The 24,808-nt window shown below is 44.3% G+C and overlaps 1 protein-coding gene across 1 annotated transcript in view; it reads right to left on the bottom strand.

The window, feature by feature from the left end:
• The window catches only part of TRABD2B (TraB domain containing 2B), a 326,126-nt gene that overhangs the window by 115,370 nt on the left and 185,948 nt on the right, over positions 1-24,808 (bottom strand). The window contains exon 3 of the mRNA XM_066624617.1: positions 2,868-3,014. Within this exon, the coding sequence (XP_066480714.1) occupies positions 2,868-3,014 (147 nt within the window). The remainder of the gene's footprint in view (positions 1-2,867; positions 3,015-24,808) is intronic.

Genomic DNA, 24,808 nt, shown 5'->3' with positions numbered 1-24,808 from the left:
AGAGGGTACTACAGCAACAACCTTTCCCCTTCTCTATTCCAGAAGCATAACAAGCCCTAAAGCTACGTTAAATAGGACAAAAAGGTTACCTGTAACTACATAGCTGGGATAATCATGAATCCATAAAACCCAATAACGTTTTTAACAAGAAAGCAATATCAGGCACAACCTAGTAAGAGTTTGTACAGGCAATACTGAGGCTCTTGCAGAGGTTGATGGAAATCAGAGTATTTAAATTTTCTGTGGCTTAAATGTATTTTAATTTTTAACCTATCATAATCTATTCTCAAAAGCGCCATTAGCCTGTGCTGGAGTGCCCTAATTGTGGTCACTATCTTGCTTTTCTAGTGATGGTAAAACTTTTATTAGCTCCAGAACATGGATGTATAGCATGTTCTATTCTACGTTTTAATGCCTTGACTGATTTCGGTAGGCTGTAGAACAAGCACAGAATTGTTCAAAAATATAAGCTACAATCCAACCAGAGATAAGGGCACAATCCTAACCAACTTTCCAGCAGTGACATAGCTGTGCCAATGCAGTGTGCACTGCATCCTGCAGTGGGGAGGCAGTCAAGGGGGCCTCCTCAAGGTAAGGGCATGTTACCTTACCTTGGGGCTGCATTGCAACTAGACCAGTGCTGGCAAGTTGGTTAGGATTGCACCCGAAGACACTTAAGTCCCATTGATTTCGGTGGCAGAATTTCAAGCAATGACACTTAAATGTTTTCACTTGGGTGAATCATATTCCATCTCTTACCCCGTCTTTCTACCAAATATTCCACAAAAGTTATATTTGCACAAGCTGTACATGTGTGCGTGACTTCGGAAGGGCGGAACTTATAAAACCGCACACGTTCTCTAACAGTTCTCTGTGATACAGAAGATCTAAGAGAAAGCAAAGAATGCTGTCCAAACTCATGCGACACATAGATTATTATTGGATGATGACATCTTTGGGAAGTTATTTGGCCTCATAGCCTATTTACATAATGCTCACATCCTCTTCAAATACAAACTCAATTATTACAAAGTCTTTTGTTCTAATGAGGGGGAATTATGTTCAAAGGCCTTCCAAGCACTTGCAATTAACTTTCATTTATATACATTCCTCTGAAAGCTTTTCAGTCACTCGCCAAGCCAAAACACACACAAAGCCACTTTAGAAAAACAGAGGTAATATCAATTGTCTCACCAGGAAACCAGACACATGTGGGGAACATAAGCGTTTCCAAGGTGCAAGAAGGACAAAGAGAAGTGTAGGAAATAGAAGAGAGAAGGCTTACAAGATGATCTAGACTACTTTAATCCTTGCTGCGTTTTAGCACATACGTACAGGACGATAAAATCAGTCTCAGGTTTTGTGACATAAACTGCAAAACTCTGTGGCCAACAGCAGGAACAGCAAACAAACACTGCTATCTTGTACTGAGTTAGGCAGATGGTCCATGGAGCCTGCTATCAGTTACTCTGACTTGCTCCAACATCTTTGTTCGAGTTGCTGCCTGGAATGCTGGGACCTTCTACTAGTCACTGAGCCAGATCACAGAAAAGGAATTGGACTGGAAAGGGAAACTCAAGGATTTTCTCTAAGCCCATTATAAATTTCAATTTCAATAAACTTTATTAGGCATAAAACCCATTATAAATCAGACCTGGTTCTGTTCAAGCAACCTGCCACCACTGTTCTCTTCCCTGGTGGTGGGGAAGAGACTATAACAGGGACTGTGGGCCCAATTCTAATACGGGCCAATGCCAGCGCTGAGCCCTAGTATCGGTGCTGCATGCTGTAAATGTACTAAAAGCACATTTATGGCACCCGGGGAGTAAAGCGTGCAAGTAAAGAGTGCGGGCATTGGGCCAGCGCAAGTCAGGCACTGGTCTGAGCACTGGCAGGAAGAGGATGCACCGCCACTGGGGGTGAGTGTAACCGCTGGGTGGCAGCGTGGCTTCTGGGGGGCGGGGGGATGATGGAACGAGAGCAGGGAAGGGCGGAACGAGAGTGGGGGGAGGAACTGGGACAGGAGGTGGTTGGGACCGGCAGAGCTCTGTTCTGCTGGATTCTGAACTCCATGTTGTGTTGGAAGACTCTCAAGTCTATGCCGGCAAAATAGCTTGTGGGGCTTGGGGCTTGTGCTGCAGCGAGTGCCAGGAAGTTCAGGATTGGGTTGTGTGTTAGGTACCTATTTTATGGTTCCTAACAAACCTAACTCTTCTAACAAAGGATTATCTCAAGCACTACGTGATATTGAAAGGCAAGTGGGTGAGAGGATTATGGGCAACACATCCTATAGATATAAGAGGCCAAACATTTCCTTCTCTTTTTTGCTGGGCAAAGGCATTCAAGTTTTGAGCCTGGAGAACTGTGAACGAGAGAAATGAAAAACGAAATTTTTGGTCAGAAGCCTCCGGACATTAAATTCGTATAGATGTCCACCTTTCCAATGAATTAAAATTATAAGACCATAAGAACAGTCCCGCTGGATCAAGCCATAGGCCCAGCTAGTCCAGCATCCTGTATCTCACAGTGGCCCACCAAACGCCCCAGGGAGCACACAAGACGACAAGAGACCTGCATCCTGGTGCCCTCCCTTGCATCTGGCATTCTGACATAACCCATTTCTAAAATCAAGAGGTTGCACATACACATCATAGCTTGTAATCTGTGATGGATTTTTCCTCCAGAAATTTGTCCAATCCCCTTTTAAAGGCATCCAGGCCAGAAGCCATCATCACATCCTGTGGTAAGGAGTTTCACAGACTAACTACACACTGAGTAAATAAATATTTTCTTTTGTCTGTCCTAACTCTCCCAACTTTCAATTTTTGTGGATGTCCCCTGGTTCTGGTATTATGAAGACAACATACCTGTGAAGTATCATGATTGAATATGACTGCATTGAGGTCTCCACAATTGTAGTGCTTGATGAGATCTTCGGTTGTATAAGGGGCCTGTAAACTGCCTGCTCGAAGACTTTCATGTTGTAACAATGTTTGGTTCAAAGCAAACAGCACCTGTATATACATGGAAAATAAATCTATGTTATTTTGTTGAGAATCCATGAAGTCAGGAGTAAAATATATGCATAGCCAAATGAATCATTTGGGAACTTTGTAAAGGAGGCCCCAAAATGACACACATCAGAAAGGGACAAAAGGTTTCATTCAGAATCTGGGGACATTTTGCTAGCTGAAAGTGTGAATATTCATGCTATTCTGCGTGTGTATTTTCATATTCTCAAAATTCATTCATTGGTAATTGCTGATTCCCAACTCATAGCCTGATGTTCTTTTCTAAAATAATGTTTTCAGCTACTCATCCTCTCATTGTTCCTGGTTGGAAAATGACACCCTACTGGTCTGCTGTAAGAGAGCTGGTTCACTCTTTTGTTCCTAGATCCACACAGCTGTGCTTTAAACAACCAGGATTCCCAGGCATGTAGAAGAAGGATAAAAAGGGAAGGGGGCGGGAGGAGAGTGTGTTGGCTCAGCAGACTTCAGGTTGTGTTCATGACTCAGTGAATCATGGGTTGTATGAAACAGGCCAATGAAATGCTGAGAATTGTTACAGCAATCCATACTGTATTTTAATGACATTGATGAGGTTAAGGGAGTATCTGTAATATTTACTTGCTTGAATTTTTACTTGTTTGTCAGCACTCCCCTCCATCTACACTTCTGAGGCTGCAATCCTAACCACACTTTCCTGAGAGTAAGCCCCATTGAACAAAATAGAACTTACTTCTGAGTAGACCTGGTTAGGACTGTGCCCTGAATCACACATATGATGGGGAGAGAAGGTCAAATGAAAATCTTTCCTTTACAGCCATTTCTCCTACCTTTGACTCAGAATAATTCACTGGAAACTAGATCAGTATTTTTCATAGTAGCCTGACCTAGATTTCGCAAAGCATGTGAAAAGAAAAGAAAAAACTCTGCAGCATTTTTGCAAAGAGTCAAGCAGTACCTTCAACTTCAAATTCTTGTCCAATTTATACTACATTGTAACCATCTTTTGACAATGACATAAAATAAAATCTGATAGACCAAGGGGCAATTTCCGGTAGTACCAAGAGACAGATGCACATGACTATGCCGCAGCAGACTGGGGATCACCACCCACAGGTTTTTATACACTTATCCCTCACTTGTGATGCACTCTGTGCCTGTTTGAAGACTCACATTTCCCAGGGAGTTAAAAATTTTCTAGTATATACTCCTACAGTATAAGTAATGGGTAGTGTCATGAAAATTGCTCTTACTGTAAACATTCTTTTCTTCCAATCAACTTCTTCTGAGCTTTTATTTTTATTAGTCTAATATTCAGAATCCACAGGAAATCCTTGGATGAGCTATTTCCTCCCCAGCCTACAGGCCTCAAAAGTAAGAAATCTTTTAAACCCATGTTTTTTGCAGCCTGTTTAAATTAGAGAGATGCTAATCTCACATTTTATGGGTCATAGAAGATGCAGAAACCTAGACTGGGACACTTGGGAAAGTTTTTGGACTTCTGAATAAAAGAATTTTCAGAGAGGCTAAGATGGGATGATCCATTTAACTCCTGAACCACAGAAACTCTTCGGTGTACTCAGCTTCCCATAGTAGCCAATTCAAACTATTTCCACAATCTGCCCTTAAATACACCTAGGAGAATTTTTGCTGCATAGCGATGGCATTTCATTTTCCAGCCAACATTCATTATGGCTCTCCAGTGAAACCACATTTGTTCTTCAGTTTTAAACTGCCATCATTTTAGAAGGAATATTAGATTTCTGCAACTGCTAACAATGTAACCGTGTGGATAGCACATTAACATAAAATTTCAACCAACAAAGCACAGGAAAAGAAGATAAAAAAAAACTGCAAACCAATTGTTGCCACAGGAATCACTGGTGTCGGATGATAAGCATAAGAACATAAGAACGGCCCCACTGGATCAGGCCATAGGCCCATCTAGTCCAGCTTCCTGTATCTCACAGCGGCCCACCAAATGCCCCAGGGAGCACACCAGATAACAAGAGACCTGCATCCTGGTGCCCTCCCTTGCATCTGGCATTCTGATATAACCCATTTCTAAAATCAGGAGGTTGCGCATACACATCATGGCTTGTACCCCGTAATGGATTTTTCCTCCAGAAACTTGTCCAATCCCCTTTTAAAGGTGTCTAGGGTAGACACCAGCACCACATCCTGTGGCAAGGAGTTCCACAGACCGACCACACGCTGAGTAACGAAATATTTTCTTTTGTCTGTCCTAACCCGCCCAACACTCAATTTTAGTGGATGTCCCCTGGTTCTGGTATTATGTGAGAGTGTAAAGAGCATCTCCCTATCCACTCTGTCCATCCCCTGCATAATTTTGTATGTCTCAATCATGTCCCCCCTCAGGCGTCTCTTTTCTAGGCTGAAGAGGCCCAAACGCCGTAGCCTTTCCTCATAAGGAAGGTGCCCCAGCCCAGTAATCATCTTAGTCGCTCTCTTTTGCACCTTTTCCATTTCCACTATGTCTTTTTTGAGATGCGGCGACCAGAACTGGACACAATACTCCAGGTGTGGCCTTACCATCGATTTGTACAACGGCATTATAATACTAGCCGTTTTGTTCTCAATACCCTTCCTAATCATCCCAAGCATAGAATTGGCCTTTTTCACTGCCGCCGCACATTGGGTCGACACTTTCATCGACCTGTCCACCACCACCCCAAGATCTCTCTCCTGATCTGTCACAGACAGCTCAGAACCCATCAGCCTATATCTAAAGTTTTGATTTTTTGCCCCAATGTGCATGACTTTACACTTACTGACATTGAAGCGCATCTGCCATTTTGCTGCCCATTCTGCCAGTCTGGAGAGATCCTTCTGGAGCTCCTCACAATCACTTCTGGTCTTCACCACTCGGAAAAGTTTGGTGTCGTCTGCAAACTTAGCCACTTCACTGCTAAACCCTGTCTCCAGGTCATTTATGAAGAGGTTGAAAAGCACCGGTCCCAGGACAGATCCTTGGGGCACACCGCTTTTCACCTCTCTCCATTGTGAAAATTGCCCATTGACACCCACTCTCTGCTTCCTGGTCTCTTTTCAAAGAATTCTATAAGGTTCGTGAGGCAAGACTTACTCTTACAGAAGCCATGCTGACTCTCCCTCAGCAAGGCCTGTTCATCTATGTGTTTTGAGATCCTATCTTTGATGAGGCATTCCACCATCTTACCCGGTATGGATGTTAGGCTGACCGGCCTATAGTTTCCTGGGTCCCCTCTCTTTCCCTTTTTAAAAATAGGCGTGACATTTGCTATCCTCTAATATTCTGGCACCATGGCCGTTTTGAGGGACAAGTTGCATACCTTAGTCAAGAGATCTGCAACTTCATTCTTCAATTCCTTAATAACTCTTGGGTGGATGCCATCAGGGCCCGGTGACTTATTGATCTTTAATTTATCAATGAGGTCTGAAACATCTGCTCTTTTAACCTCTATCTGAGTTAACTCCTCGGTTAGGAGGGGCCGTTCGGGCAGCGGTATCTGCCCGAGGTCTTCTGCCATGAAGACAGATGCAAAGAACTCATTTAATTTCTCTGCCATCTCTAAGTCTCCTTTTATCTCCCCTTTCCCTCCCTCACCATCCAGAGGGCCAATGGCTTCTCTGGCGGGTTTCCTGCTTCTAACATATTTGAAGAAGCTTTTATTATTCCCCTTAATGTTGCTGGCCATGTGTTCCTCATAGTCTCGCTTGGCCTCCCGTATCACCTTCTTACATTTCTTTTGCCACAGTTTATGTTCCTTTTTATTCTCTTCATTAGGGCAAGACTTCCATTTACAGAAGGAAGCTTCCTTGCCCTTCACAGCCTCTCTAACTTGGCTGGTTAGCCATGCGGGCACTCTCCTGGATTTAGTGGAACCCTTCTTTCTTTGCGGTATACACCTCTGCTGGGCCTCTATTACTGTTGTTTTAAGCAGCCTCCATGCACTCTGGAGAGACTGGACTCTTTTTACCCTCCCTTTCAACCTCCTTCTAACCAGCCTCCTCATTTGGGGAAGTCTGCCTGTTGCAAGTCAAGGGTTTTTGTTAGAGATTTGCCTGGTATTCTTCCCCCAACGTGCATGTCAAAACGGATCGCAGCATGATCACTGTTCCCCAATGGCTCAGTAACGTTTACATCTCTAACCAGGTCCTGCATACCACACAATATTAAATCCAGAGTCACCTATCCTCTGGTGGGCTCCATGACTAGCTGCTCTAAGCCACAGTCATTTAGCACATCAAGAAATCCGATTTCCTTATCGTGACCAGAACACAAATTGACCCAGTCAATATGAGGATAATTGAAGTCCCCCATAATTACAACCCTGTCCCTCCTTGTCACCTCCCTGATCTGTTTCCCCATTTCAAGGTCCCCATCCGATTTCTGGTCTGGAGGACGATAGCACGCCCCCAGTATTACATCGCTGCACAAGCCTGGTAATTTAACCCACAGAGATTCTACAGTGGAGTCGGACCCTTCTTCAATCTCTACTTTGCTGGATTCTATCCCTTCCATAACATAAAGGGCCACCCCACCTCCAACACGCCCCTGCCTGTCCCTCCTGTAGAGTTTATAGCCCGGGATTGCGGTATCCCACTGATTCTCCGCATTCCACCAGGTTTCCGTTATGCCCACTATGTCAATGTTTTCCCTTGTCACCAGACATTCCAGTTCTCCCACCTTTGCTCGTAGACTTCGGGCATTCGCATAAAAGCATTTGTACACGGAATGCCCTAGGATGGGCTGCTTATTAGCTCCTTTGTCCCCGCATCCTCTCATTGTGCCAAACCGTCTATCACATCCCATCACGCTACCTTTGCCAATTTCTTCTCCTACCCTGCCTTTGTCTTGTTGTTCTCTAACCTCCCCATCCTCATCCCATAGGGATGAGGAGTCCCGAACCGGATGTCCCTCGGCTCCTGTCGGCCTTTCCCCAGGGATCAGTTCAAAAGCTGCTCTGCCACCTTTTTAATGTTATGCGCCAGCAGTCTGGTTCCATTCTGGTTCAAGTGGAGCCAGTCCCTCTTGTACAGGCCCCGCTTGTCCCAAAACGTTCCCCAGTGCCTAACGAATCTAAACCCCTCCTCCCTACACCACCGTCTCATCCACGCATTGAGACCCCTGATCTCCGCCTGCCTAGCTGGTCCTGTGCATGGAACAGGTAGCACTTCAGAGAACGCTACCTTTGAGGTCCTGGCTTTCAGCTTCCTGCCTAAAAGCCTAAATTTGGCCTCCAGGACCTCCCAGCTACACTTGCCCACGTCGTTGGTGCCAACATGCACCACAGCCGCTACCTCTCCCCCAGCACTGTCTACTGCAACTACAGTAGAACCTCCAAAGTTGACCACCTCTCTATAATGACCACCTCCTTAAGTTGACCTAATTTTCACAGTATGAACAGACACTGCATATACACTATGGGAGACCAACTTCTCTATATTGACCACCTCTGTAACTTGTATCTTGACCACTTCGACCATTGCACAGTGTATTAATTTACCCTCCGTAAGTTGCCCACTGAATGCGATACTGTGGGCCTGTGTTTTGTCTGGTTTGTCCTATCTTGGAAAAGCAAGAAGCCACGCGATAATCCCTCCCCTACGCCTGCTAGCGCATACTGCACATAGCCGACAGACCTGCGCTGTCTGCTGATTGTACCTGGACATGTACCAAGTTGTGAGGGACATGAGGTTGCTTGAGCATAGTGAAGCCACTGTCCTTTCACTTTGGTTCCCATCACCAGTGCATTACTTTACACTTATATTGAAACATATCTATTTTGCTGCCTCTTCTCTTGGTTTGGAGAGATCCTTCTGGAGCACTTCATAATCTCTTCTGGTCTTCACTACTCAGAAAAGTTTAGTGTCATCCACAAACTTGTCCACCTCCCTGCTTATCCCTGCTTCCAGGTCATTTATGAAGATGTTGAAAAGCTCCAGTTCCAGGACAGATCCTTGAGGCACTCCACTTTCCACCTCTCTCCACTTTTTTTGTCAATTGCCCATTGACACCCACTCTCTGTTTCCTGATCCTCAACCAGTTCCCAATCCATGAGAGGACCTGTCCTCCTAGTCCCTGACAGTGGAGTTTTCTCAACAGCTTTTAGTGAGGGACCGTATCAAACGCCTTCTGGCATTTAATGAATCTGAGGAGACCCAGTGGAGGCCAGGCAGCCTAAATAAAAAAGTGTTTTGTTTTGTTTTAGCTGTCGGGGCTATGTAACATGCTACATGCTATGGGCTGGCAAGGGATAGCATTGGTCTGCCTGTCTGCTATGAAACCAAGTTTTTTTTTTTTTTTTTTAAACTTACAATTTTTTTTAAGCTTATGAATTTTCAGGGATTTTTTAAAACACTGATTGTGGACTGTTTATTCTCTGTCTCTTGATATAGATATAGATGGTATAAATAGTAAGCATTACAAAAGGATCAATTCTCATTGATGTTTGCAATAAAGCTTTTTAAAATCCAATCTAAATAATAACTTGGCCTTGCATTTGTTGTCCTGGGAGCTAAACATGATAATATTTAAATGCCGTTTTTCCCATATGTTGACCACCTCCCTATGTTGACCAATTTCCTCCAGTCCCTTGGGTGGTCAACTTAAAGAGGTTCTACTGTATCTCCTTACTTTTGAGAATCTCTTGCATTATAGACATAGAAAATATGGGTTTTTGCCCCTTAGACACCACTTTTTGCTTTAACAACAGGCAGCCTGCATCTTGCATGTGTTAGATTTGCGCAAATTCAACTTCACGCAGTCGGCAAACCAAAAACTAAAAACCAGCAGTTTAAATACTGCAGGCAATTCCATGGACCATTCTGTTTACTAAATAGAAGCCCTGGAGGAAGCCTGAGATAGAAGAATAAAGTGGTTCAGTCACAGTTCCTTCCTATGTTTTGTTACTTTTAAAGATCTGAAGCTGAGGAAAATGGAATGGAAGAGAAAGTGTGGAGGAGAGGACAGTAGTGTGCTTGAATATTAGAAATGCACAGGTCAATCATTCTTCTCTATAATTCCCTTTCCCCTCCATCCTCCTTTTTCTAATTCACTAGAGAAAGATCTCTAGATATCAAATGCTAGGAATTGTTTAGCAGAGCAAATAACACGTGCTCCCCACTGTTCTTTCATTTGTCTATCAGCTTTCCAGTGACAGCATCTTATTTATACTACCTATATAAACCACAGTCAAGGAGGGTCTTTATGCTAGCAAGATGCAATGCCATCCCTTCAGCCCTGCTGACAGGTCAGTGTAATGGTATACCTAAACCTGAGAGACTCTGCAGAATGACATGTGTGGAAGTGTTTGAACACATGGTTCTTTCTTGCTCTTTAGATCAAACCCCACGCTGGAAGTTTCTTGCTTCTATGTTTGTGAACTTCAGCGTTTGGGCTGACGTGGGCATTCTCCATGCCTTCTTATCACTAGAGGAGAGGGAGAAACTAGAAAATGTAGCCTCTTTTGTCCTCGCTGTTCTGAGCTCCAGAGATGGGTTTCAATTATAATCATGCTGATTGCATTGTGGCTGAATAGTTTGGGATTGTTTATATGTCTGATCTAATTACTTATTACTGTACAATTGCTAAAGTGTGGATTTGTCTTAGCCGTGTATATATTTTTGCTTGGGATGTTGATACTGTTTCTAATTGCAATAAAGTTTCCATACATAAACTAATTCAGGGAGTGAGAGGAACAGTGACTGGCAGGTAAGGGGAGGCAGCATTTGACAGTGGTGTCACTAGGGGGCTGTGGCTTGTGTCGACCACACCAGGTGCAAGCCTCAGCGGGGGATGACACACTGCCCAAGGCTCTGTTTGGCCATCTTCAGCTCTCTTCTGCCTAGTTGCCTCACACTCTCAGCAATGATTGTGTTTTCATTGCTCGCCTGCAAGAACGTGAAGGAACTGCACCTGGGGAACGACTGCCAAATGGAGGTGATCCAGAGGTAGGCCTATCACATTAAAAGCAATATGATAGGGCAGAAGGATTCCAACATTACATCACCCTTGAATTTCTGGAACACCAAGCTCCACAAGCACAGCACCAGGTGTGATGCATCCTTGGCACTCTGCTTCAGCCTCTGAGATGACTTGGGCTGACCCCTATTACAATGCAAAATATTTTGCCCTCTGTGAAAGCACAGCCAGCGAGGCAAATCTAAGATGCAATCCTGGGCACAGTGATTTGGGAACAGTACAACTCCAGATAACTCAGTGGGATTAATTTGGGAGTAAATATGCTTAGGTTCATATATTTAAGCCTGTACATGTCAGCTTCAAAGAATAAATGCCAAAGAATAAACGTAACAGGCTACCTTTGTGTAATATTACTCCAAAGCATCTGTATTGGACTGAAAGTGTCTTCAGAGCAGAATGGCATTGTCCATATGTTTCATGAAAATAATAGTTTAGGCACCTGTAGAAAATTGTGCTGCTGTGAGTTGGATGCCCTTTTCCAAGCAGGTCACCAGCTTAAGAGGAGAGGGAGTTTGGCTGCAGTCCATTGCCAGTAGACTTGAGAGCAGCACCAATAAATCCAAAGGGACGACTTTAGAGTTCAGTGGCTTGTGAACTGCGCCCTTTGCTTGTTTGGCCTTGAAATTATCATGACATTTGGGATTTGAGCTTGATCAAAACACATTCCAAGAACACAGCATCTCAGACAGAATTACCACTTTTCCAATTAGGAAACAGAGAGAAACGTACAGACATGTGTGTAGAGAGGTTGGGTGGGGTGGGGTAGAGACTGAGACTTTTCTGTAAAAGTCCGTTCTTTGGTGGATTTTGATCACACTCAAAATCTGGGAAAGAAATATACTGCACAGCGACTTGGGATGCAAGGCTATACACACTTTCCTGAAAATAAGCACTATTGAGCACAATGGAACTTGCTTCTAAGTAGATATGCATAGGATTGTGCTATTAGAATGCCACCTGTTTCGAGGAATCATTTGAAGCTCCCCATAAATTGCAATCTTTATTGTACCACAAAGTCTGCAACTACATTCTGAATATGCTTCTTATAAAAAGAGCTAATCACTGTAGCTAACAGCAAGTCAGAGTTCTCCCCCACCCCTGTATAGCTGCTTATGTTTCTCCCTTTTCAACCTTAAAAACTATGTAGTGGAAGTTATTGTGACCAGAGGCCAAAAACTGCCTATCCTATCCCCATGGAAGTGTCTTGTCTGCATACAAAATTTTCTTTGGATACTGGCTGATGGTCCCAATCCTCTACAGGCTTCCTGGAAGTAAGTCCAATTGAACTTATTCAGATACTTCAAAGTAAAGAATAGGATGAAGACTGGGCAATATCAGTTGACAAGTTTCCATGGAAAGGACTTTATCTACACAATACTACAAATGTAACATTATTTTAAACTTGTATTTGTGTTTAGGGAATTACATCCCCCTCCCCCAGAGACTTCTGATTCCCTTCACTAAAATCTTGCTTCCTAGAGAGAAGCCATGTCAGTCAGAACAGTTTAGGTTTGTTCTTTAGACTTGCCTTCGGCTGTGAAGTCTGTTGGAATTGGGTTGTTAAAGGTCAACTAACTGGCAAAAGAAGATGGCTCATTGGCAGGTGCTTCAGGGGATTCCTCCAGGTTCAGCATTCAGAATGTTGTTATCTTTATTTCTGTACCACCTTTCTTTCATGGTGTATGCAGGGATACCAAGTGGTGTCCCATCCAGGCCTGGCCAGACTCAGACCAGCTGCACTTTGGCAGTTTAGCTGCCTCATCACATGCTTTCAGACCTGTACCTGCAGAAGAAGAAGCACTAACAGCCCAATCCTACCTAACTCCCTCTGTGCCACTAGCTGCACCAGTGCGGGGTGTGCTGCATTCTGAGGGGGAGTTCCAGGTCCTGGAGGCCTTCTTGAGGTGTCCCCTGATGGGTCTACTTGAACCTGCACCAGCTACTTTGCAAGTGCAAATCCTAGTAGACTTGAGTCAGGTGATCAGCTGGGAAGAGGAAAAGGATATCGGTAGCTCACTACAGCTGATACCACTCCTTTCCTGGCCTTGATCCACCTCCTTCCTGCCCCAGTGTCCTCCCCATTTCTCCCCCTCCCTTTTCAGTCTATCCCAATGCCCTGCCCACCGGACCGCCATGCTGACTTACCAACACTGGGGCTTGTTGGCACGTGGACACAGCTGCTTGCCACTTGCAGTGGCAGCCAGGCCACGCTGTATGGCGTGTCACTATCTGCAACAGCCATACTGCATGCTGCGCCACTGTAACTTGTGTTCCATTGGCACAGCAGCCTATTAAGATTGCGTTGTAAGCATACATCTGTGTGAGGGTATCCAGAAGGGGGGAGGAATAAAACAGTGAGATTTATGTTTCTGCTAGTCACAAGGAAAAAGACATCCCAAATCCATTCTTGAGACTATCCAAATGCAAAACGTAGTTAAATACCAAGGCAGTTATGTGTTGCGCAAATCTAATCATTAGTTTCCTGAAGGAGGTTCATTTTCTCCTCCCCATCCTTAACTCACCTTCTGTTACAACAGGGGGTTGAGGAATTGTGAAAGCAACCTAGATGAGGTCAGTGTCAGGGAAACAACCTCAGAGAAACAAGTCCAGGGGGAGCCACTTAAAAGACTCCCCCAGTGTCAGAAGGAAAGCCTGTCTGAGCCTGACATCCCACAATGAGGAAAGAGCTTTCTTAAAGGGACAGTGAAGGAAGCAAAGCCATGAAATCGTCTGCTAGAATTTCTGTTTGCAAAATCAAGCCCCCTGTTAAAGTTCCTCATAAAAGCCACTCGCCTAGTTGGTTCCATATGTTCTCAAAACCTCATCATTATTGCTGCTGAAAGGCAGGAGTAGTTAATAGGCTGTGGTTTGGCAGTGACCCGAGGAGACCTTAAGACCTTGATTTTTCCCTTTCAAATTGCTAATTAACCAGTTTAATAAAATGGCTTGAAGCTGACCAAAGAACTCACTTTAACCACTATGTGTCCTACAGTGCTTTGGGGTTATGAAGCTTGGAATGATACATTTGTGCCAAAGAGATGCAGCTATGGGATTTCAACTAGGTTACTGTGCGCTGCGCGGGAGCAAGCCAAAAGTTGCATGGAATCGAGGGAAGATGAAACTATCAGTACCCTATACTCTCCCCCCCCCCCCGTTAGTTACATGATCATGGCACAAGGAATGCAAGGAATGCCAAATGGGGTACTTAAATGACAGCCTAGTTTTTCCTCACAAAGTGAGCACCCTGATACTTAAGAAATAACTGCTGCATAGCAGTTGGGGGGGGGGAAAGGATCAGATGTGCATACACACCTGACCCCAACAATACATGTTCAGCGGAAACCTCCAGCTGGCTGGCATGTGCTATATCCAGTGCGGGGTTGAAGGTGGAGGGAACGCAACTCAGGGTAAGGGGATATTTATCCACTTAACCCAAGTAATGCCCAATAGGGCTACTTGGATCTGTGCCAGTGAAATCGCTGGCACAGATCTGAGCAGCCTGGAGTAATGCTAGGCTGCTTGGAAGGGTGGTTATGATCTGGCTTTAACACTTAAGCCAACTTAAACACAGGTTATGATCTGGCTTTAACCACTCTGCTGGTCCCACTCCTTTCCCAGGCCCACTGGCCTCCCTACCACCTGCCCTGAAACACTCCCATTCCACCCTCTCCCTGCCCTCCTGAACCCCCTACGCCAGCCTCCCCAGGCTGGTGCAACCTCACCTGCTTGGGCTGACACAGAGGCTGGATGCAGCCTCCATGGGGGGGGGGTGCATGTCCTCACACTGGTCCATCCGACTCTACCAGAGGCACAAACATGCCTTACGGCATGATTGCAACACACCTGGGCCAGACCAAGGGACTTGTGCTGGCTCAACGTGAGGTTGCGATTGCACTCCAAGTGTTGGAAGGGAAAGTGCCTCTTTCTTTCAGGAACCTGTTTTGTACACTGCTCTCCTTTCTGATTTTGTACTCACTCTCTGAAGACACTCAGTGCATTCATACAGGATGTTAGATGCACCTTAAATTAAATCAAGTCACAAACATCGTACTGGAGGATTTATAGGCAAGGCAATTACTTTGCTTACTATCTGAGCATCCTTGCATATCAATTCTGAAGAGGCCCATGGCTTTTTTAAACAGAAATACCTATTCACATTTTCATATCATTAAGTGATTTTCTCTAGTCTAGAGTTTAGTTTTATTATTCCAGTTTTGTCACTTAAAAGCCATCAAATCTTCACAAAATGACTTCTAATTCCTTAACACCAGTGAGTCTGTACAGTAAAATTAGAATTTTTTTTTTTTAAAGAAAATATGAAGAGGACTGCAGCCCAAGGACAAAGCTATCTAGGAAACTAATCCCAATGAAATCAGTGCCATAAGGGATTTAGGATTGTAAACCGAAATCTTTCATTTCTGATGCACTGCTCTTCTGAACAAAGATCAGATGTATAAAATTGACTAACCAGCCTTTCCACCAATGAGGGAACTTCTCTACAGAGGGGAAAGGCACAGACGTTCCTCATTTCTGTGCATTCCACAGCCTTGACAGGAAAAGTCTGTGGAGAAACCCTAAAAGGGACTCCAACACAGCCCCCCCTGCCCCCGATAATAGACTCCAAACTCTGTGTTTCTTGTTTCTATTAGTCAAATTGGTATGAAATTTCTAAGGGGCTCAAAGAAATATTTTTGAGGTTAAACAACAAGGCTCTCTGACCACAAAAACAATTACTAATTTGTAGACAACAACAAAAACAGCTTTACAACAAACATACTTTCTTCCTTGATTGATTCTGTGTTGTGTTCGCCTGAGCCAATTCCTGCTGCAGTTAAGGGGGAGAGGGGGGAGAAGGGGGTGGTTGAGAAACTATAGTAGTTATGGAGCAGATCTTAATGTTCTTAGTACAATGTTTTGGTTATCTGACAAAGACAATCAACCTATCAGATCCTAGGCATGTTTTCTTGGAAATAAAGTTGCACTGCATTCATTGGAGCACATTCCCAAGTAAGGATGAACAGTATTGCAGCTTAAGGCCCCTTGGGCAAGGACCAAACAGCTCTGCCACAGCTGCATACTTTGCATGCAGAACACCCCAGGTTCAAATCCTGGGATCTTCTTTTAGGGCTGAGAAAGATGCCAAAGGTGCTGTTTAAAATGTGGCCAGCTGGATTAAGCTACAGGCACCAACAGCTTGATGCAGTGTAAGGCAGATCCAAATGAGATTTTTTTGTTTGTTTGTTTACTGAATATATACCCCACCTTTCTTGCCTTGGGTACGCCTTATACCCACCCCACCTTGGGTAAAGGCACTTGAGGTGGCTTACAACATTTTAAAACAATGACAACAGTAAAAACAGTAAAACCAGAGACGACCAATATATCATAACAATCACCAATCATTTGTCACTGGAAGCTGAAGTGGCATCAGTAGAATGGTATGCCTTTCACAGCTGTGGCCTTCCTGGAAAGAGATTGATGACCAGGGTCATTTATGCTGATAGCCTCCAGGTAAGACTACTTTGTTATACCTGCCTTTGAAGACTGCTCAGATACTGCAATGACTCCATTACACAGCTGCTAGCCTCCAACTGTGCTTGGGCAATGGGAATATGACAGTATTTAACAAGATTCAGTGCACTCTTGCATTGAGATCATGTTTGGAGGCCATCCTTCCAGGAGCCCCCAGCATCTGCATGAGGCAGGTGCCAACTGGGGAGAAGGCCTTCTCGGTTGTGGTGCCCTGATTACAGAGACTTGGCTTGCACCTACATTTATTTACTTTAAGCACCAGGCAAAACCATTATTTTCACAAGCCTTTCAGTGTCTGATGAAAATTTTAGCGTCCAATTCAAATTAACTTATGCTACCATCTTATTGATTGTTTTTATTTTATTGTGTTTTTAAAAGTTTACCCCCAATCTTATTCAGGTGGATTACCAGTGGAGCATGCGCTCACTGGCAGGAAGGCCAGAGCCTTCCCACATATGCCAGCAGGTGGAGCAATGCCAGCTAGAATAGGTAAGTCTGGAGCATGGGTGGGGGAGGGCGGGGAGGGTGGTGATAGGGGTGGGATGGACAGATTGGGAGCTGGGCTGGTAGTGGTAGGGCATGCCGCATCCTATCCCCCTTCCTGTTCCTGATCAGCTGTCACTGTTCAATGCAGACTTGCACCAGTGATATTGCTGGCAGAGGTCTGACCCTTTGCAGCTGCCCAAGGAGACCTCCAGCAGCCAAAATTCCCTCACAGGATGCAGCAGCCCATGCTGGCACCATTGTATTGGCATAGGGGAATTTAGGTAGGATTGGCCTATTTGTTTTATTTCTCCTTTCTGTGCAAACAACCCAACAAATACTTATTGAAAGGTGGTAAATAAATCTATCAAATAAAATAAACCTTGGATGTGCCTGATAATCACATGCTATGACCTGCTAATTTACCCCTGCTTACCCCTGGGGTAATTTACCCTCTTACCCCTGGGGTAAGAGGCACTTTTTCAAGTGGGTACTCCTTTTTTTTTAGCAGGGGGAGAGTAACTGGCCCACCTCACCCCAGCAGTGTCTGTCCTAGTGGCTGTCTGCTGGTGTGGCATCTTTTTAGATTGTGAGCCCTTTTGGGACAGGGAGCCATTAGTTATTTGATTTTTCTCTGTAAACCACTTTGTGAACTTTTAGTTGAAAAGCGGTATATAAATACTGTTAATAATAATACGACCTACAAAGTGATCCCTTGCACATACTGCAAGGTAACCCTACAGAAGTCAATTCTGGGAAAAGCTCTTTTAGGATCATGGCAGATTGCAAGCCCAGTTTGAGGCTGATAAATAGTGGTTTGTGTAGGACTGATCAGCTGGTTCATGGGTGAGAAGAAGGACATCACAACTCGTAAGAGTGAATTTGGGGTTCTTGTAATTTTAAAATCTTATCATACTTTTAATGATGGTTGTGAGGCATATTGGATGTCTCAGTTGGATGAGGGAAGGTGAGGTGTGTTTTAAATAAATAAATAAGTTGCCTCTTGCCATACAGATGAGATGGAACAATACTTCGATAATGCCATTTTATATTTCATCAAAAGTAACACCAGAAAATACTTCACAGTATTTTTTATTATCATGTCCTGTGAATGCTGGGGAAAAAAATTAATGGAGTTAAAGCTTGTTAGTTTCTGAAAAGTATTCAGTTGAAGAGTTCAATGGACCACATCCAACTTTTTCCTGCATCATTTAAAAACCAAAACTATTAATCAAATCCTGAAAGTAGCTTGACCCCTCAAGTGTATAAATGGCATTCTGCAGAACAAATTGGATATGGAGTGTGCATGACCTCATAAAAGCACCATGATCTCAATTTTATTTGAGCTCCACCTCAGCTGATTTCTAAACTTTTGGAGTTCCTCAGTGTACACTGGTGTGTGTGATTGCAATTAAGTTTAGCAAACCTCTTACATCCTCTTGTTAAGTAAAGAAGCATACTCCTTACCATCAAATTACTCCAAAGATCTACTTACTACCAAAGTACAAAATTATTACAAAGATCCAGTAAAAATTAACTCTGTACTTAGTTTGTATTTCATATTTTCTGAAACAATGTGGCAACACCAAAATGACCCAAAAGTAATGTGAAATGATAGGCAATGATAGGCAGATCATTGGCAGATAGGCAATGATTGCCTATGATAGGCAGATCATAGACAATGATCTGTTTTACCAGATCGTGGACAGGAGGATTGGTACTGATATTGAGCTATCTGTAGATATGTTCATGAATGAAATGAATGTAATACTTATTCAAACCCATTTTTCATCGTATTTGGCGTGATGTTCTAATTCTTTGTTGAGGGTTCTGGTGTGATCCTGTTATTTTTGTAAATAACCCACAGGAAGGGGGTTCAGTGGAGATATCCATTTAGAAAATCAAATGCTTAGAAAAACACAAACACCACTTATAGATGTAGCTCTGGCTAAGGGCATTATCAAGAAAACTGATAACTAGGAATTTCAAACAAGGAAGCTTAGATGTTATTGTTCACAAAGACAACAGAAAATTCCAGTTATACAGTGGCCTAAAATAAACCATAGTCACTAAATCCACATGGAGTTACTATGCTAGCAATTTAATTTTCATTTTTGTGTGATTGGGCGCGCGCGCACACACACACACACACACACACAAAACACTTTTAATTAAGTTAAACTGCATTGTTTCTGCTTTTTGTTTTTCTACAGGAGAAAACGAAACTATGTCTGAGAAACCAGGTTTGATATCAGACATAATCATGTAAAGGCAATTTACCTATTTAAAGACATGAAAATATAGTACATTAGCAGAAACCTTAAAGGTAACAACTGTTATACTGAGGCTGCAATCCTAGGCACACTTATCTGAGTAGACATGCAATTAAATTTAGCAGGATTTTCTTCTGAGTAACAGCCCAATCCTATGCATGTCTACTCAGAAGTAAGTCCCATTAGAGTCAATGGGGCTTGCTCCCAGGAAAGTGTGGATAGGATTGCGCTGTTAATTGGGCTGTATGCGTTTACTTTTTTGTTGTCCTACTAAACCAGGGGTGCCCAAACCCCAGCCCTGAGGCCACTTGCAGCCCTCGAGGCCTCTCAATGAGGCCCTCAGGGAGCTCCCAGTCTCCAATGAGCCTCTGGTCCTCCAGAGATTTGTTGGAGCCCACACTGCCCCGACACAACTGCTCTCAGCGTGAGGGCAGCTGTTTGACCTCTCGCGTGAGCTGTGGGATGAGGGCTCCCTCCACTGCTTGTTTCACATCTGTGATGCAGCAGCGGCAGCAAAGGAGAGGCCAGCCTTGCTTTGTGCAAGGCCTTTTGTAGGACTTGAGCTATTGCAAGACCTTCATTCATTCATATAAGTTCATCTTTAATATATTCATTTATGTAAACTTATGTAAATTTATTCAAATTTTAAATGTAAATTAATTCTTTTTTTCCCTAGCCCCCGACAAAGAGTCAGAGAGACGATGTGGCTCTCCTTCCAAAAACTTTGGACACCCCTGTACTAAACTGATACCCGAATCTAAACCAGGGTTGTGAAACAGAAACGCCTGCGTTGGCTTGGTCATGTCATGAGAAGGGGTGATGGCCGGATCCCAAATGATCTCCTCTATGAAGAACTCGTGCAGGGAAAGCGCCCTACAGGTAGACCACAGCTGCTTTAGGAATGGACCTCAACAGGTGGGAAACCTTGGCCTTGGTGGGAAACCAAGTGTCCCACTTGGAGGCAGGCTGTGCAGCATGGCCTCTCCCAGTTTGAAGAGACACTTGCCCAACAGACTGAGGCAAAGAAGCAAAGAAGGAAGGCCCACAGCCAGGGAGACAGACCAGGGACAGACTACACTTGCTCCCAGTGTAGAAGGGATTGTCACTCCCAAATTGGCCTTTTCAACCACACTAGACACTGTTCCAGAACCACTTTTCAGAGCGCGATACCATAGTCTTCCGAGACTGAAGGATGCCAATGAAAGGAAACAACAGTTCCACAATTTTAACTATTCATTCTGTGGCATGCATAGTGCATCACTCGCAGCCATTTTGGAGCTGCCACCATAAATAAGAGTGGTGCCAGAGACCTGCTCCAAAAGTAAGATGGCTGTGGGGGGGGGGAGCAGAATATGGCAAGGAATGGGGAAGTTTCTGAGCAGAGAGGGAGAGTGAAGGAGGTGGAATGGGATGAATTCCGGTGGCACCATTGTGCATTACATCCATATCCTATTCTCTCCATCTTATTCTCATTGGGCTTGCCCCAGCACAACAGATGGCACAGATCCAAGGAGCCCCATTGGGACAGTGAAGGCACCAATCAGGGAATTGCCAGTCAGGGAATAAAGTACACATCTTGAGGGGGCCTCTGGATTCCCCCCCCCCCAGCCAGGATAAGCACTCCATTGGCACAGGTGAGAGGATTTAGTGATGATTGGGCTGTAACAGAAAATCACAGTTTAATGAGGAAAGACCAACGAGAAACAATTAAAAGAATTGAAAGACTGCCACTGATTGCATTGGTCCGTCTGACTCAATGAATTTATTCCCCTGCAAATTAATTGTAACATGTAGACCTTTGCTTCAGGCAAAAAGTCATCCTTTCTGGCCTGGCATACTGTGGTTAATGTTAATAGAGTGGCACCGGCATAAAAGAAGATAACCGGAAAATGTCTTTTATACCATTAAAGCAGTGGTTTTCAAACTGGGGCATCGCGACGCCCCAGCCTGAAGGCTCTTGCCTCTGTTCCCTTAAGGGACGGGGGCAGCAAGGAGGCAGGGACACAATCCCCAGGATCGTGTCGCTAATGGGGCTGCAGGGACTGGGATGCACTCACCAGTCCCTGCAGCAGCCTCCTTGGTGTGTGGAGAGCCCTGCATGAGCATCTGTAGGGCTCCCCAGCTCGTCAGAAGTGAAAGTGGAGCAATCTGTATTCTGCAAAGAGGCTCTGGTAGACCAGCAACAGGAAATTTGAAGCAAGTCAAGCCAAGAAAATATGAAACAATAATAAAGAATGCCTCTGAGCATGTATGAAGGGTGCTACTGAGAAACAACAGCCCTTCCCTCCCAAGCTGGATTCCAGGTCAGAGATTGTGGCTGTTAGTTGCGGCTTCTCTCTTTTTAGAAATTAAACACTGCTCTTCAGATCACTAAGAATATCACCACTTGCAATCTCTGGAAACACCCTCTGAGACAAGAAAGTGGTGAAGGGGATTAGGCATATAAATCAGTACTCAAATGAATTGGAAACATGGACTTTAATCACGGTCTAATCATATCCCTGCTCCTCTCAGTATATTCTTTCATTGGTTTTAAACTTTATACTTCACTTGATCTATCATCCACTTTTATCAATACCCAGTTGACTCATCTAAGTAGAGTAGTTTTCATCTGAAAGCCCCACGAGACAAACCAATTAGTCAGTTAAGCCTGTTGTTGAAACATCAAGAAGCCGCCCTTGGCAGTCTGCCTAGGAGCAAGAAGAGCTGTGCCAGTGATCAGGTTCCTTCATCTTAAATATGCACATTGTCACACTGTAAAAGAACATTTGCAAAAAAGAGCAATTGCGCTGCTTTCTAAGAACCCGAAATCTTGTCGGTGGGAGTTGCTTATGAAAACATTGCCACCTAGCTTGATTCTGCTCCTTTGTCAGAAAATGCAACAGAAGAATTATTGGGATGTACTGTAAGTCTCTCTGATAAGTTAAAGTCCAGCAACAAATACCAGGATGGGGAGTGAAATTGGGACCAGTCAGAATGGGAGCCAAGTCTACCTTGCAGGTAGATCTGGGCTCCAAGTCCGGATGGGAGCCCAGATCTACCTGTCTAGCAAAACTTGGTCACAGAAGTCAAAGTTCAACCAGGAGCCCAGGTCTAACCATCTGGTTGACCTGGGCTCTGGAGTTAAGGTAGTGCTCCTGCCCCCCCCCAAACACAAATACTGGATCTAACCCTGGCATCACCCCCCCTCCACAGGGTGTCAGCTTGCTAACACCTTATTAGTTCCATGATGTGACATAATAGCATCTTATTGGCTCTTTCAACAATCAGTCTCAGTGGTCCATTTTGAATTAAGGAAATGGTATTTTTTGTTACATAAGACAGTTGCATTTTTGTTGTCTAGTTTTTTTGGCCATAACTTTTGATAAAATGGAGATATTGCACTCCTGTTTGTTTAGTTGCATTCTGCTGTAAATTATACATCAAATGGTATATAACATAATGGTATTATTCCTAACAACCACGATTTTCATGATTTTGGACACTATTGGTGTCAGCTGATGCCACCCTGAGGGTGGCATCCAGGGCAGACTGCCCCCCCTGCACCCCGCTAGCTACACCACTGGTGCCAGCCTCTGTTCTTCCTCCTCTTTGATGCTCTGGTACAGGGGTGTCAAACTCATTTCACATAGTGGGCCGAATAGCATTTATGGTGCTTGCTGAGGGCCAGAAGTGACATCATTAAGCAGGAAGTGACATCATTAAGCAGATGATGGCCAGAAAGGAGCCTGTCCAAGGAAGCTTTCTAGCCTGCTTTCCCTCTCTCAGACTTCAATCCTATAGGTCTCCAAACTCAGAACCACTACAGTAAGGAAAAATCTTTCCCTGCGTGAATGGAGCTTACCATTCTGCAGGACAGTCTCTTATCTTTGGTTCTGATCCCCCTTAAATTTCATGAAGGGCAGCTGTGTCTGCCCAGAAATCCAGGCACAGAGCCTGCTGGGGCAATGGGCAGTGGAAGCAGCTTCCCAGAACAAAGTTTAGGGGAGAACTGAGAGAGATAAGAGGTTGCCCCTGGAATGGTAAGCACGTGGGAGAAGGGTTTGCACAGGTGCCGGATCTGCCCTTTGGGGTGGGGTTTGGTGCCCGCTGCTATACACATATCTAGGAGTACGTCCCATTGGGTTCAACATGCATAGGATTGCACTATGCATCTCTCACAGCAGCTTGCTCTCTTATTCTGTCTCTCTAGTGGAGAAAAGCTGGCTGAAAATGTACACGGCCATGTGATATGGACTTGAGAAAGGGGGGAAGATGCTTGGGTTGTGGCACCTTTTGTGCATAAGAGATACACCCCTCAAGGCACTGCCTCAGATGGAATGAAGGGTTGGGCTTGACTTGCTTCTAAGAGGAACACCTGGTATGAGCAATGACAATGCCTGAGGCATCTTGTCTTGTGACTGAGCCAGCCCGATTAGGAAGGATCATCCAGAAGTCTTCTTTGGATGGATGTCCTAGGCCAGGGGTGTCCAAAGTTTTTGGCAAGAGGGCCACATCATCTCTCTGACTCTTTGTTGGGGGCCAAATTAATTTACATTTAAAATTTGAATAAATGTACATAAATGAATATATTAAAGATGAAGTTATATTAATGAATGAAGGTCTTGCAATAGCTCAAGGCCTATAAAAGGCCTTGCACAAATCAAGGCTGGCCTTTCCTTTCCTTTGCTGCTGCTACTGCATCACAGACGTGAAACAGCAAGCAGTGGAAGGAGCCTTCATCCCACAGCTCACGTAAGAGGTCAAACAGTTGCACGCTGAGAGCAGTTGTGTTGGGCCAGTGTGGGCTCCAACAAATCTCCGGAGGGCCAGAGGCTCATTGGAGACTAGGGACTCCTTGAGGGTCACAAGGCCTCTATGAGGCCTTGAGGGCCGCAAGTGGCCCCAGGGCCGGGGTTTGGGCACCCCTGTCCTAGGCCATAGCTTTCTTCTCTGTACCAGCAGCACAACACAAAAATAACTCACACAAGGGAACCTTGTGATGCACAAGTGATTGTGCCTCATAATAATGCAGTAATAATTACTTTCTTCCTAACAATTAATTGAACCAAAGTTCAACAGTGAGATTAGGTTAGCTTGAGCTCACAACAAGCAACGTCACCCACTGGGCCCCTGTTTTAAAGCAGTTCTCCTTTCACACAAGGAACAGCTCTTGGGTTCTCTGTTCCATCAGTAGTAGCACCTCTGATCCCAATTGGAGGATGCATGTAAACAACTATGAACTGGGAGCAAAGTATTTCTTACCAAACCTTAACCAAGCTTCCACTCCTGTGCTTGTTTTATGGATAGCAACAAGCCCAAGGAGGATATCTTACCATAGGAAGGGGGTACTTTTGCTGGTTACTCTTCTTGTCCTCCTCACTTTCGACAGCAGAAATTATTCTGCCCGGACTATTTATTTTATAGTTGTATCATTCAGGTAGACTGAGCATTGCAGTTTTTGGTTTTATAATTCCATGTTGCTGAAAACGTTCAAAACTTTGGGTGAAAAGGGATTTTTTTTTAAATTATCCTTTACCTATTCA

The sequence above is a fragment of the Tiliqua scincoides genome, chromosome 4, assembly GCF_035046505.1.
Source record: "Tiliqua scincoides isolate rTilSci1 chromosome 4, rTilSci1.hap2, whole genome shotgun sequence".
NCBI lineage: Eukaryota > Metazoa > Chordata > Lepidosauria > Squamata > Scincidae > Tiliqua > Tiliqua scincoides.
Note: the sequence above shows the minus strand (reverse complement) of the source record. Positions and strands in the feature narration are given on the sequence as shown.